Source organism: Tarenaya hassleriana, unplaced genomic scaffold (assembly GCF_000463585.1).
Source record: "Tarenaya hassleriana unplaced genomic scaffold, ASM46358v1 Cleome65, whole genome shotgun sequence".
Lineage (NCBI taxonomy): Eukaryota > Viridiplantae > Streptophyta > Magnoliopsida > Brassicales > Cleomaceae > Tarenaya > Tarenaya hassleriana.
In genome coordinates, this window is record NW_010969032.1 from 657854 (window position 1) to 672984 (window position 15131).

General features: G+C 37.5%; 3 protein-coding genes across 7 annotated transcripts in view; 1 reads left to right on the forward strand and 2 right to left on the reverse strand.

Moving 5' to 3' along the window:
* LOC104800217 overlaps positions 1-1032 on the reverse strand; it is a 2946-nt gene extending 1914 nt beyond the window's left edge. Inside the window, exon 1 of one of the 3 annotated variants that reach the window (XM_010522980.2) lies at positions 119-1032. In XM_010522980.2, coding sequence (XP_010521282.1) covers positions 119-1011 — 893 coding nt within the window. In that variant the 5' untranslated portion in view covers positions 1012-1032. Of the gene's footprint in view, positions 1-3 lie in introns of all 3 variants that reach the window. The other 2 variants (XM_010522979.2, XM_019200905.1) reach the window with 2 other exon arrangements.
* Positions 1033-2726: 1694 nt separating this feature from the next.
* LOC104800219 (pentatricopeptide repeat-containing protein At1g71210) lies at positions 2727-7221 on the forward strand. 3 transcript variants are annotated; one of them, XM_010522986.2, is made up of 3 exons: positions 2727-5960; positions 6126-6367; positions 6615-7221. In XM_010522986.2, exon 1 carries the CDS (start codon positions 3344-3346, stop codon positions 5939-5941), a length of 2598 nt encoding a protein of 865 aa, XP_010521288.1. In that variant the 5' UTR covers positions 2727-3343; the 3' UTR covers positions 5942-5960; positions 6126-6367; positions 6615-7221. The 3 variants fall into 3 exon arrangements, with proteins under 3 accessions (XP_010521288.1, XP_010521289.1, XP_010521287.1); XM_010522987.2 differs by having other exon boundaries at positions 6130-6367; XM_010522985.1 differs by having other exon boundaries at positions 2727-6367.
* Positions 7222-13890: 6669 nt separating this feature from the next.
* Positions 13891-15131, reverse strand: part of LOC109116100 (collagen alpha-1(III) chain-like) — a 3762-nt gene continuing 2521 nt past the window's right edge. Inside the window, exons 3-4 of the mRNA XM_019200898.1 lie at positions 14492-15111; positions 13891-14405 (exon numbers count right to left, since the gene is read on the reverse strand). Of these exons, the coding sequence (XP_019056443.1) occupies positions 13891-14405; positions 14492-15111 (1135 nt within the window). The remainder of the gene's footprint in view (positions 14406-14491; positions 15112-15131) is intronic.

A 15131-nucleotide genomic window follows, 5' to 3' on the forward strand; every position in this document is an offset into this window, starting at 1 on the left:
CTGGTGATTGTTGGGCGACGTGGCGGGTGTGAACGCGTGGAGGTTCGGTGGGGTGACTCGTTGAATCGTCACTGACTCGATGGAAACCGGGCCGGCTTTCTGCAGAATCGCGCGGTACACGCTAATCCAACCGTCCTCGCTTCTTCTGTGGAAATACAGAGTCGAGTCGTCGACCCAACTCGGCCACCCGCCATGTTCGACCACCTTGACCCTGTGAGTCCCATCCCGAGTCAGGAAGATATAGATGTCCGTGGTTAGCTCCTCCACTTCGCCGGCCCAGCCTCTCTCTGCGTACGACGCAACGGCGGTCCAATTCCCGGAGGGAGAAACCGCGGGGCTGAAGTCGGCGATTCCACGCGGCGTCAGCCGCCGAGTCAACCCGGTCTGCACCTGAGTCGAGTAGACCGCGGCCCAACTCGCCCTGGGAACACCCGGGTCCTCGTGGGTCGACACGTAGACAAGGTAGTCGCCGATCAAACTGGGCTTATCTCTCATCGAATTTACCGTCATGCCACTCCGACCATCGGCGCCGGATAACAACGGGACCTGGACCCGAGCCGACGACTCTAGAAGCGATCGCTTCGTCATGCTTCCAGAATCTTGGCCATAAACGACGTCGTAGTATATGCTCGACGTGCCGTTCCTCTCGGTTATGTAGATGAGATGCAGAGGAGGCGTAACTGTTTCCTGTTGGATTAGGGTTTCGTCGGGAAGAAGAGATAGAAGAGCCGGAGAGGGAGAAGGAAAATAGCCGTTGAAATTCACGGACTCGCCGTCGGTGATCCTGATCTCCATGGAAGCCGACGGCGGACGGCGGCGCGTGGGGAGGGTGAATATGTCGAACTCGTAGTGCGATCTATCGAGCGTCGCGAAAATCAAACTCGCTCCGCTCGAAGCTCCGGTCTCCGGCGCCGTCACCGACGCCGATGCTAGCGGAAGAACCGGGAGGAGGAAGAGGAAGAAGGAGAAGGAGAAGAGAATCGAGGTGGTTTTCATGGCGGATAGTTCCATTTTCGTTCACGACTCATGAGTGTGCCACGGCCTTTTAAACTTGGAAGGAGGAGTAATTTTCGCACGTGGCGTAAGAGATGACGTGGTGGCGTTGGTTTAGATGGTGACACGTGGCGGTCACTTGTAGGTACGGATAGGGTTCAGATATTTTTTTCCTTTTAATTCAACGTTCTTGTTTCGTATGGGTATGTTATGTGTCGTATAATCCTTTTTTTTTTATGTTTTAGTGGAATTTTGAGGTTTGAGAAAGAACAAGCAGCAGAGTTTACGATTTTTCATCAACAAAATTATATGACTTCCATTTTTATTGATAATTTTAAAAAATGAATTTTTTGTCATTTTATATTTAATTAGATAATTATATTTTTTTTTAAATTATATTTATTTTCTTTTTATAGCAAATTCAATGTAGATATTATTTCATATTTTTTTTTATTCGAATCAATTTTATCAAATCTAAATAGATTCCTAATTATAACTGTTTGAAATCCTATTTAGATATTTTAAAAGGTTTTGTTGTCGGGAGACATTTGGCTATTCATCATTTCCCATTCGAATTAATTCGAAAATTCATACTAAATGAATTCAAATACAAACACAATCATAATTTACCACATTCAAATATATTTAAAATTCAAAAGATTATATATCATAAAAATTTATATAAAATGGATGTCTTTTTCCATATATTGATTATTTCTTAGAGGGAAAAAATGATTGGACTTATGGGTTTAAACTTTAAATATATTATAATTATTTGGGTAGATTGTGTATTACTCTATATTCGCTAAGATTACCAAAGCCAAGATAATCTTAATCTTCTTTAGGTCTTAATATATATATATGCGTGTGTGTGTGGAAAAATAACATTCGTTACTATACTGTATACAATCCCGGTCCAAAAAAAATATTTAACAGAAGACATTTTCCAATAAAGACAAATCGGATTTGAGTTTTAACTAGAAGAATGTCACTGAACTTTTCGAGTGATGACGTGGTTGAACGCCGGCGGGACCCATTTGGCTGAGATCGACACGTGGCAACTGATGGTTTGAGCCTTGGATTTTTTTTCTTTTCCTTTCTTTTTTTTTTCCGGATTAAAAGATGACAACGATGGTGAAAAAAAGGGTTAATTAGGATCCGCATTTCCATTTAGTTAAGAACAATTTTTTTTTTTAAATTTTTATTATATAAATAGTGATAGTAATGATCTAATATCTCTTGCAAAGTCTACATTTATATATTATCTAATATCCTAGAAATCTTGGATAACCAATGAAAATGTTCATACTATTTGGATTCAACCAAAGTTCCAAACTTTGATTTCACAAGAACTTTTCTCATGCAATTGATTTTTTTTTTTAATTTTAAAACTGGTAAGCTTTCAATTTAGCGCTACATATAACTTTTTCCATATGTGGTCATGTGATTACAATAATTATATGATAAGATAATAATGGTAACAACCTTAAATTTTTTATAATTTTGTCAAATGATTAGTATGATATATAAAGTATGACCATAAATTTAATGTTATGATCACGATACGATCATACAATTATTTTGGTCAAGTGATCGAAAGAAGGGGTTAACTCGATAAATAGTTTTTAGCAAGTATTTTGGATAATGCCCTTCTCAACGCTCCAAAACCATTTACGATCAAATTCGAGGTTGTGATTAAACAAAATGACTAAGAAAGTGGTTCCTTTTTTTTTTGTACTTCTTCTCCTTGTTCTGAAACTCTGTCGTTCTTCTCTATCACGGACAAATCTGTCTCTTCCCATTGATTGTCTTCAACATGTGTTTCAAGCTTAGTTTTTTTACAGCTCTGTGTCCAAACAAAGACACTGATTGTTCCAGAGGCTTCACTGTGGTGAGCAAACAGATCAAGTCAATGGACCTGAACTGATTCCCGCGCAGATGAATGATTCCGCCATTAAAGACGCTTCACCGAGCTCCGGTAGACCCAGAAATCAGAAATCACCTTCTCCTTCTCTCTCTCAAGCAACTCATACTGTTCATAAACTCACGCCATTTCTGTGTTCTTCGTACGTAATCGAATCAAAGAGAAGAAACAATATTAACCCGAAGATAGAACTCGCCGGAAAAAATGGCGGAAAAATCTCGTTTCCGTGAAGAAACAGAGAGTGATGAATCACAAACGGTTCAATTCCGGTTCAAGGCTTCTAATCTGTTTACTGCAAACCAAACCGGAATAGTTACAGCTTCGTACCGGGTATCGAACCGGAACCGGTTTGGGATACATTAGGGCTAATACTTTTTCCTCTGGTATCTTCGTTCTCTCCCAGCCTCCATCGCCATCGTCTTCATCATGCGGAGGATACTTTTGCAGAAGCTCCATGCTTGGCCGTTCAGATCCTGTGGTTCCTTCGCTCAGAACCGGTCGTTCTCAGAGGCTTTGACGCTTCATTACTCCGCCGGCGAGGCATCGGAGCTTCAGTTCTCCACCGGCGACATCGTAGGTTGTCTGAAAGACTGGTTCAAGTCAAGCCCCCACATCCAGGCCGATCGATTCTTAGATCTGAATCGCATCTTCGAGATCCTTCGCTCTCCCTCCGCATCAGACGGCGGAGAAGATCTCCACCTCCGCCTGTCCCGGCTCGGCATCCGCCTCTCGGAGGAGCTCATCCTCCGCGTGCTCTCCTTTGGCGGCAACGATGTCGCCTCTTGTATTAAGTTCTTCGACTGGGCTTCCCGACAACCGGGGTTCTATCACTCTCGCGCCACGTTCCATGCCTACTTCAAGCTCCTCCACCGTGCCGGGCTCACGCCGGATTTTTCGATCCCCCATTCCCTCCGCGTCAGCGATGCCCTCGTCATCGGTTACTCCCTCGTCGGTCAAGTCGACGTCGCTCTCCGACACTTCGGTTCCATGAGATTCAGAGGTTTGGATTTAGATTCGTTTGGGTATCATGTTCTCCTCAATGCCCTCGTCGAGGAGAGTTACTTCGACACTGTCGATGTCATCGTCGATCAGATCTCCTCGCGCGGCTTCGTCTGCGGCATCACGCATTCCATCTTGGTCAAGAGTTTCTGCAAGCAAGGTAAGCTAACCGAGGCTGAGAACTATGTCCGTAGCTTGCTCAAAACCGATGGTGATCCAGACGGATTCTCGACTGCATACGGCCTTGTAGTCGATGCTCTATGTTCCCGTAACTTGTTTCGTCGGGCGGCTAGATTGCTGGACGAGGTCAGAGAGCTGGGTACAGTCCGAATGGACCGAGGTTACAGCATCTGGATCAAGGCTCTCATCCGAGCCAGGAGTTCGCTCGGGGCTGTCCACTTCTTGCACAAGTTGAATTCTTTAGGAGATGGGCGTGTTGTTGATGTTTTTACGTACAACGCTTTGGTGCTTCAGCTTTTGAGGGAGAATCGGCTCATGGAGGTCTGTGATGTCATTATCGAGATGATGGAGCAAGGGGTTTCTCCCGATAAGGGCACCATGAACGCGGTCTTATGCTTCTTCTGCAAAGCCGGACTGGTGGATATAGCCCTCGAACTGTGCCGGTCTAGGTCAGAGATCGGTCTTGCTCTTACCACCATGGCTTACAACTATCTAATCAATACCCTGTGCGAGCAAGACCATCGCAGTGTCGAACGGGCTTATGGTATCTTCAAAGCTTCGATCGATCAAGGACATTTCCCCGGTAGATACACTCTACATATACTTGCCAAGGCTCTGTGCGAGAAGGGGAAGCTTGAAAACATGAAGGAACTGTCCATTTTATCGTTAAGACACAGGTTACTGCCTAGTGGGGTAGCCTATGGCAGGTTTGTGTCGGCTCTTTGCAAGGCCGGGAAATTGGAAGATGGTCTTTTGATCCGTGATGATCTCGTTAGGGCCGGTATTGACATTACCGCAAACATGTTCATCAGCTTGATAACTGTGTCTGTCAGGTCAAACAAGGGGGACATAGCTGCCAAACTTCTCATCGAAATGCAGAAAAAGGGTTACGCCCCGGCCCCGGGACTGTACCGAAGTGTTATCCAATCTCTGTGCGGGATGGAAAATTGCATGGACAGCTTTTTCAACTTGCTAGAGGTGCAGTTACGTCTTCTCGAAGACAAAGTTAAGGTATATAATCGCTTCATCGATGGAGCCGGGCATGCAGGAAAGCCAGAACTCACAGCAAAAGTATACAAGATGATGATGAAAGATCAGATCAGGCCAACATTAGCATCAAATATTCTTCTGCTCAAGTGTTATATAAGGGCTGGAAAATTTTCAGATGCTGTAAACTTCTTCGATGCCCTTTGCGAAAAAGGCGAGGTAAGTGGAAAACTTTACCATACCATGATCCGTGAGCTATGTAAAGCCAAGAAGGGGAATATTGCATTGATGTATTTCGACGAGATGAAGCGTAACGGGCTGCTCCCTAGCATTGAATGCTATGAAAGGGTCATAACTCACATGTGCACCAATGGCATGTATGAGACAGGGATTAGGTTAGTCAGCGAGTTTAGGAAAACAGGCAGACCCCTTACAGCGTTCATTGGTAATAATCTTTTGTTTAACGCATTGAAGACCCGAGGAATATATGAAGCATGGATTCGGATGAGAGATGATCTTGAGGTGACGCCCCAGATGAGGTTGCTTGGGGAATTGATCGGGATATTCTCAGGACGGGTCAGAGTGATGGGAGAGATAAAGACGTTGGATGAAGTTATCGAGAAATGCTACCCTCTTAGTATCTTCACTTACAATATGTTGCTGAGAAGGTTGATGATGGAACGGGTCGATGATGCACTCGAGATGGTTAAACGGTTGTGTCAGAGAGGGTATGAGCCCGACCAATGGACTCACATGATAATATATCAGGGTCTTCGCGAAGCCGGTAGATGGGAAGAGGCGGAGAAATGGTTAGAAGCCACGGAAGCAAGCTACCAAACACACGGTAAAGGTCGATGAGTTCTTCAGCCTTAGCCAGGTTAGCGTCTCTCATATCTTCTTATGTATGTCATAAGCTGATTAAAAGGGAGAAAAAATTGGAATTAGACGAAGAAAAGGGAAGGTCTGGAATCGTTTTATCAGTCGTCAAAGTTCTGTCTGAAACCCGAGATGTTTGCTCGTTCTAAGTGTAATGTTACTGAAGACAGGGGAGTGATCTGAAGGCGTGGTTACTTCTTGTGGTATGAGGCCGAGCAAGCGAATCCATATACTGATGTACGAATATCGGAGAAAACATCTCGACTTGCCTATAAAAATTCCTGTTTTCGGGTCTCGGGAGAGAGACCTGATGGATTTGCTTTTTTGCTGCTCTGGTTCTTGGCAGCAGCCACGACCTGGATGAAGAATATCGGGTCTGGATGCATCATATTCGTGCTAAGCTGCCAGGTTCGATTCTTACATGAGATTGAGTTTCGAATTTTTCCAGTTTAGATCGAAATTTAAAGATGTTCATGATGAGATTCTCTTAGTTTTGTTACTGAGAAGATTTGTTATGCACTTTGTTCATAAGGTGAAAACCAGTCTACACAGTTCTGAATCAAAGCCAAAATGATATAATTAGGTCTTGGATACTATAGATCGTATTCGTCGGTCCAATTATTTACATACCCTTTTCTTCATTTCACTGAAACAGGATCATCATTAATGCTCCAATCTCCGACCAGCCCCAAGAAAGCTTCAATTTTGTGATGACCCTTTTCAGGTCCCCGACCGCAGAATCCGAATGGATTTTGGTAACATCTCGAAATGCGTATCCAAAGCCAATGGATCTGGCTGCAGAAGCGTGATCTCGGGTTTCGGGAAATGGATAGGTATCCTCCAATGGTTCTGGCTGCATATATGTGGTATCTTCGGGAAACAGACAGGTATCCTCCAATGGTTCGGGTTGCAGAAACGTGATCTCGGGTTTCGAGAAACGGATAGAGTATCCTCCAATGGCTGCCGACTGAATCAGGCGAGTTTCGGGACTAGGGGTGTTGTGGCAGGATCTTAGTCTTGGCCGCAAGATTCAGATCGGACGGCCGTCGCTCGGCCGGAGAACAGAACAGCATAAAACATAAAGGCTAAAGAACACTACCCTTCGTCTTATTTGTCTTGTCCCCACAAAGCAAAAAAGGTTTTTTGATCTTTGCTTTACCAATATTATTTTGATTCATCGTACATATTCATTATCCATTTTTCCTTGTATATTATTTAAATTTAATGTTGTTTTAATAAGAAAAAATAATATGATTGTTTTAGACATAAAAAAAATTCTTATTATATTCCATCTATATTTTGAACACGAGATATTAATAATTAACAAATGACGCATAATATTATTCTCTTAATGTTCCAATCAAGCGTTACACAACGCGAGAATTTCATATCAGACAAATGATTATTAATGCATCCACGCTTGCAAGTTGCAACCATCAAGCATATATAGATGATGGATTTGTGACGACCCTTTTATTATATGTACTTGCTTATTTATATATTTATTTGTATTTTTTTAATATATGTTCGGCATTCGAGCCAAGACGGATTCCATCTTTTTGGGGTAAGCACACCCGTCCTCGCAATGATAATAAGCCATCATATATAATATGTTCATTTCTTTGTATTTTGTTGCTCATATTGATTATAAAAATTATATAGCATATTTTGATAAAATCATATTACATTCAAGATCCTTGCATTTCATTTTAATTTTCATGTCGTTTGAAAATATTGAAAAATGAACACGAGATATTTATAACAAAGATAAGACATGATATTATTCTCATAATACAGCTCCATCTGATTTCTCACATCAAATGATTTCCCATTACTACACAAATATATATATATATATATATATATATATATATATATATTTGTAATGATCAAACATATATAGGGTGTGATTGGTGGTAACGCAATCGCCCGCAATTGCAGCGATTGCGACTTCTGACGATTACGGGTGATTGAAAAAGTGATTGTTGGAATCGTAATCGCCCGTAATCGCAACAAAACATCAATATTCTAATCGCAGCTAAAAGATTGCATTACGATAGCGTTTTGCAGCGTTTTGATTAAATGACCAAAATACCCCCAATATTAATTAGTATATATATATATTGGAATCGTAATCGTCCGTAATCGCAACAAAACATCAATATTCTAATCGCAGTTAAAAGATTGCGTTACGATAGTGTTTTGCAGCGTTTTGATTAAATGATCAAAATACCCCTAATATTAATTAATATATATACATACATATCATATTATATATATAAAGAACTTACGTATGTTTATATATACATAAAATATATAAATACATATATATATAAAATACATATATATATACATACACACATACATACATATATACATACAAACATATATATATATACACAAACAATCATATATACATACATACATCTATAGTACACATACATACATATACATATACACATACATATATACACACACGTACATATATAAACATATACATACATACATACATATATATATACACACATATATACACACATACATATATATATACACACATACATGCATACATACATATATATATACACATATATATACACAAACAATCATATATACATACATACATCTATATACACATAAACATACATACATATATATACACATACATACATATATATATACACATGTATACACATATACACATATACATATATAAATATATATATACATACGTACATATACATATATATACACATATATATACATACATGCATACATATACACACACATACATATATATACATACATACACACATATATATACATACATACACACATATATATACATACATATATACACACATACATATATATACATATATTTATATACTTAATACATATATACATACATAAATTAAAAAAATATATTAATAATTTTGTTTGGTATATATTATGTTTGATATTGTTTGGTTTTACCAATAAATATTTTTAATATTAAAATTATTTTGAAAATAACATACATATACATATATAGACATATATATACATATATTTATATACTTAATACATATATACATACATAAATTAAAAAAATATATTAATAATTTTGTTTGGTATATATTATGTTTGATATTGTTTGGTTTTACCAATAAATATTTTTAATATTAAAATTATCTTTGAAAATAAATTAAATTTGATAACAAAATAATATTTTCAATTTTATAATTAATTATTTATAAATTTAATAATTATTTGATATTAAATAATAGTAAAAAAAACTAATTAAAAATATTTTAAAAATGGTTAATATTGTATATAATGATGTATTTTTTTGTAATTTAAATCAAATCGCAATCGCAATCGCTGTCAACCAATCGTTTTAAATCGCAATCACTCGCAATCGCTATCAACAACAGTTTTTTTACCAGTCAGTACCAATCGCCTAGAATCGCCAGCAAACGCATCGTAAACGCCTGCAATCACCGCGATTGCGATTGCGATTCCACCAGTCAACACCATAGATAACGATGGTGATCGGCGATTGCCGCCCTTGCCGGGGGCCGACGGAGGAATCGGACCCTTCGATAATACTCCGGACGACAGACGTGAAAGATCCAACGGTTGAGAACGCATCGACCGGGCCGAGACCATGAATACGGCAAAGACCATAGCAAAGAGGGTTACAAGCAATGGCAACTTGCTCATTGTTTTTGGCTTTTAGGGTTTTGATATAGGGATTTTTTTTTAATCAACCCTTTTATTCCATGCACTTGCTTATATAGAGTAGAGGTGAATCAGGTGATGGTTTCGGGTTTCTATCGGTTCGGTTATATTTGGCTTCGGTTTTTTCCGGTCATACCATAACTATAATCATTCGGTTTAAATCAAATTTGGTTCGGTTTGATTTGGTTCTATTTTGTTCGGTTTAGATTCGGGTTTTATTCATAAAATTTTCATTTTGAAAGAAATTTTCTATTTTTCAATTATTTTTTATTCGATTTGGTTCGGTTCGAATTCGATTTTTTGATTTAGAAAAATCATAACCATATATTCGGTTCACATACGATTATATCATATCTGGATCGGATCGATTTGGATTAATCAATTAATAACAAAAATCGTCACCCCACATAGAGAGATATTTTCATATTTTCAGTGGGATTTTATTCTTCAATCTGTGGTGTTCGGATTCCGTTTCCGTTAAAAAATCTTTATTTTGATATATACGAGATATTAATAATTAACAAATAACAGATGATATCAATCTCACAATAATGGATTATTAATCAATAAAATGATTTTTTGGGTTTTTAGAAGAAAAAAAACAAATATATTTCACTGGATCTTATTTTGGTTTTTAAATTCGAAAATCTCCAAAAACTCTAGTCATTCAATATATATATATATATATAATATTCTCAAACATTTATAACGAATTTACGATTAAAAAAAATAGTGAGTAGTGAGAGAGAGTATACACTCCCGAATTCTATATTTGCGCAAATATAGACGTGATTGGAGGCTACGTGGCAACACGGACGGATTTGATGTATTAAGCAAATGAAACAAAAAATGATACTACTGATAATAATTACATGGACCGCAAAAAAAAAAATGAAATGTTTATTTTATTATATTTTGCGTATTATAATAAAATAATGATAAGACCAAAATCTCTTTAACGATAAAGAAGTGAATAGGGGTAGATGGAATTGGTTTGACCAGGAGGAGATGTCGTCGCCGGAGGGCGTGGACTGTGCTTCGGACGCAACTTCAACCACCAGCCTCCGACCAGTTTCCCGGTGAATTTTCCGGCGAACTCATGACTCCAACACATATGGCAAATTAAGAAACGAGCTAGGGTTCCGACCAGATGCTTCCTTTTCATTGTTTCTATATATATATATTTGTATATCTGTATGATTTAAGGTTTATGTTTGATTCACAATAACAACTTGTTTAAGGTTTTTTTTTTTAATGGTAAATATTATATATTTAAATGACCGTAAAAAAGAGATTACAAAAGATAATACAGATATTAGAATTCATAATAGCAAACCAGAATAATAAACTAAAAAAGATTGAAAGTTAAATAGTAAGTCATCGTAAAGTGAGTATACTTCACATTTATCGGAAAACCTTTTAGAGTGAAAGACATACTTTAGATTTTGATTGTTTTCGAATTAGGTTTTTAAATATTTATGACTATTTTAGTATAACTCTCACATTTTATTTGGATTTGGTATGGTGAATTCTGCTATATGTATTTAGGAATGCTACAATGGATTTTCTCTATTACAAGAACATTCATATTTATAAGATTTACGTTAAAAAAAGGGTTTATGTTTGATAGAGTATAATCATAAATCTGCCTTAATTTATTGCTTAATACAAATAAGGAAATCTAAATTAAATATAAAATATAACGATAAATAAGGTTAAAAAAAATCAGAAATACATATAACAAAATGTGTATATATATATATATATGTGTAATATTACATAAAGTTTCAGTATTCTTTTACAACCATATCATACATATATATATATATATATATATATATATAATTTATATACGTTTATTTCACCCAAACACAAGCACAAGTACAGATTAAAGAGGGACTAAATTCACACAAAGACCCCTTACAGAGAAGGTGAAGGTGGATTAGGGTTATGGCGAGGGTTTGGGCCCGAGGGACGAATCGGTGGATGAACCATAACCAGATCCGACGGCTGTGGTTGCACCATCTCATCACCCAGATATATATCCAACGGTCGAGGTTGAACCGGAAAACCGATTAGCCCTAAACACAAGGCTAAATATAGAAGCAGCAAAACCCTAGTCTTGTTCATTTTTTTTTCTCCTTTTCTTCTTTCGTTACCGTTAAAAAAAATTATGGCTTCACTTAATATATGAAATATCAAGGAATCCATATATATATCCCAAGAAAGCTTCAATTTTGTGATGACCCTTTTCAGGTCCCCGACCGCAGAATCCGAATGGATTTTGGTAACATCTCGAAATGCGTATCCAAAGCCAATGGATAATTAATGAGTCTGGTTCAGTATTTAATCTTATAGTTAATGCAAAATTACTTTTTTTTTTCCATGGCACAGCCGAATATAATTTGTAATTAGTTGTTTGCTTGCGGTGTTTGTTCTATGAGTTATGTGCCTTCTGATTCAAAGAGAGATCTTCACACACAGCTTTACACAAACATTCACACATATTATTGTAGATAGGGTTATGCAAAACCTAAACGAATAATATATAATTAGGGGACCATTTCAGATTTCAGTTCAGTTCGTTTATTTCGATTATAGAAGAACTATAACCATTCAATTTTCATATTAACTTTGGATCGGTTCGATTTCAGTTCTATTTCGGTTCTAATTCAGTTTTTTTATTGGTAATCATTTTTTTTCAAAAGAACTATCGTTTTTTCGGTTATTTTTTTATTCGGTCCGGATTCGATTTTTTTGAATTTAGAGAAGTCATGATAATCGTTCGGTTTTTATATCGGATTTGATTCGATTATATAGAGTTATATTTTATTCGGTTCGGTTCGGTTTGATTATTCGGTTAATAATTGAAATGATCACCCACTATATATAATCACATGTACACCTAAATTGAACAACGCTTGGTTATGAGTTTTTTAAATTAAATTAACTAAGTTTTGAATTGAAAATAAAAATAATCTTAAAAACAAAATGAAAATGTATTCTTTTTAAAAAAAATAAGTATTTTATTAATAAAGACTGAACTCGAATAAAATATTATACAAAAATTCGAATCTATATAGTTTTTACAAAATAGAAAAAAAAACAAACCTAAAACAGAAGTGAAATCCGAAATATGCATTCATTATTGTAAGTTTTGAGTTCAATTAATTTCTCTTAGATTTTATACATTTGGTGGATGGAAATTAAATTTTTCTTTTCTTTTTATAGTGTTTTTCCACCTAAAAATTGATTACGTGAAGTTAAAAAAAAAAACCTTGGTTAACCAACGGAGGACTTCATCAGAATATAATATGTATGAATGCATATGATTGTGTGTGTGTGTGTATATATATATATATATGTATGTGTTTTTTGTACAGTTTTGTTACTGATTTTTCAAAAAATTTGTTGACGTGGTGACGTGGGATGACGTGGCAAACTAGTCACATCTTAGATTTACCTCAGTAAACTCTAGCAACAACTTGATTTTAAAAAAAAAAGCTAACTAATTTATATTTAATGTGAAAGTCAAAACAACTTTATTTTATATTACTTTCCCGGGTTTTAAGAGTTTAATATTTTTTAGTAACTTTTTACAAATACATATATTTTATTTAATGGAGTCTTTTTTATATTATATATATAGGGTTTTATTAAGTGCAACCTGGATCCCATAAATTTTAGACCCATTTTTTTAAAAATAATTATTACTAACTGTAGATAACTATCCATTCTAATATAACATTTATTTATTTAGAAAATAATTACTCCAATTAAACCTTTTAGATATGATTACTATATATTATTAGTAAATAAATAGATATAAATTATAAAAAATTAATTAAGTCGCAAAACTAATTAGTTTGCTCGTTAATTTATTATTAATACAAATTAACATTAAATTAAAATTTTAAATTGATTTCATAATTTCTATATTTCAGTAATAAATTAAAATTTTATTTTAAAAACTGAAAAATGGTTATATTTATCATAGGAATCCTAAATTTATCGATTTCTTTAAAAAACTAATATTATTATCATCATTAATACATAAAAACATTATAAAAATTTATTAGATGAGAAGAAGTAAAGACAATGGATAATATTATTCTCGTATTAGATCATATGATGCAAATATCAGACGAATTTACATTCATATTTTAAATTTTCAAACGTATATAGATGAAGATGTAGATGGAAAGCGGTTATCGCGACGCATGTTGGGTGTTGATGGAGGCACTGGAGTATTCTTCTGACAGTTCTCCAAATGATGAATACGATACATGCAACGGCTGAGATCTCACGTCAGCAGAAGGGGTCGGAGAGCCGTGGTTGCCGCCCTTGCCAGGAGCTGATGGAGGCACTGGAACATTCTTTGCTAGTTCTCCGAATAACGAATACGATAAATCCAACGGCTGAGATCTCACGTCAGGAGAAGGGGTCGGAGAGCCGTGGTTCCCGCGCTTGCCAGGACCTGATGGAGGCACTGGAACATTTTTCGGTTGTTCTCCAGATGATGAATACGATACATCCAACGGCTGAGATCTCACGTCAGGAGAAGGAGTCGGAGAGCCGTGGTTGCCGCCCTTGCCAGGAGCTGATGGAGGCACTGGAACATTCTTTGCTAGTTCTCCAAATGACGAATACGATAGATCCCACGAGTGAGATCTCACGTCAGGAGAAGGGGTCGGAGAGCCGTGGTTCCCGCGCTTGCCGGGACCTGATGGAGGAAATGACGAATACGATAGATCCAACGACTGAGATCTCACGTCAGGAGAAGGGGTCGGAGAGCCGTGGTTCCCGCGCTTGCCGGGACCTGATGGAGGCGCTCGGTTTTCGGTTGTTCTCCAGATGATGAATACGATACATCCAACGGCTGAGATCTCACGTCAGGAGAAGGAGTCGGAGAGCCGTGGTTGCCGCCCTTGCCAGGAGCTGATGGAGGCACTGGAACATTCTTTGATAGCTCTCCGAATGACGAATACGATAGACCCAACGGCTGAGATCTCACGTCATGAGAAGGGGTCGGAGAGCCGTGGTTCCCGCGCTTGCCGGGACCTGATGGAGGCACTGGAACATTCTTCGGTAGTTCTCCAGATGATGAATACGATACATCCAACGGCTGAGATCTCACGTCAGGAGAAGGAGTCGGAGAGCCGTGGTTGCCGCCCTTGCCAGGAGCTGATGGAGGCACTGGAACATTCTTTGATAGCTCTCCGAATGACGAATACGATAGACCCAACGGCTGAGATCTCACGTCATGAGAAGGGGTCGGAGAGCCGTGGTTCCCGCGCTTGCCGGGACCTGATGGAGGCACTGGAACATTCTTCGGTTGTTCTCCAGATGATGAATACGATACATCCAACGGCTGAGATCTCACGTCAGGAGAAGGAGTCGGAGAGCCGTGGTTCCCGCGCTTGTCGGGACTTGATAGCAGTAATGGAAC

Excerpts from the sequence above, each read along its gene's own strand:
- LOC104800219 (XM_010522985.1), top strand. The coding sequence starts at position 3,344 with ATGCGGAGGATACTTTTGCAGAAGCTCCATGCTTGGCCGTTCAGATCC.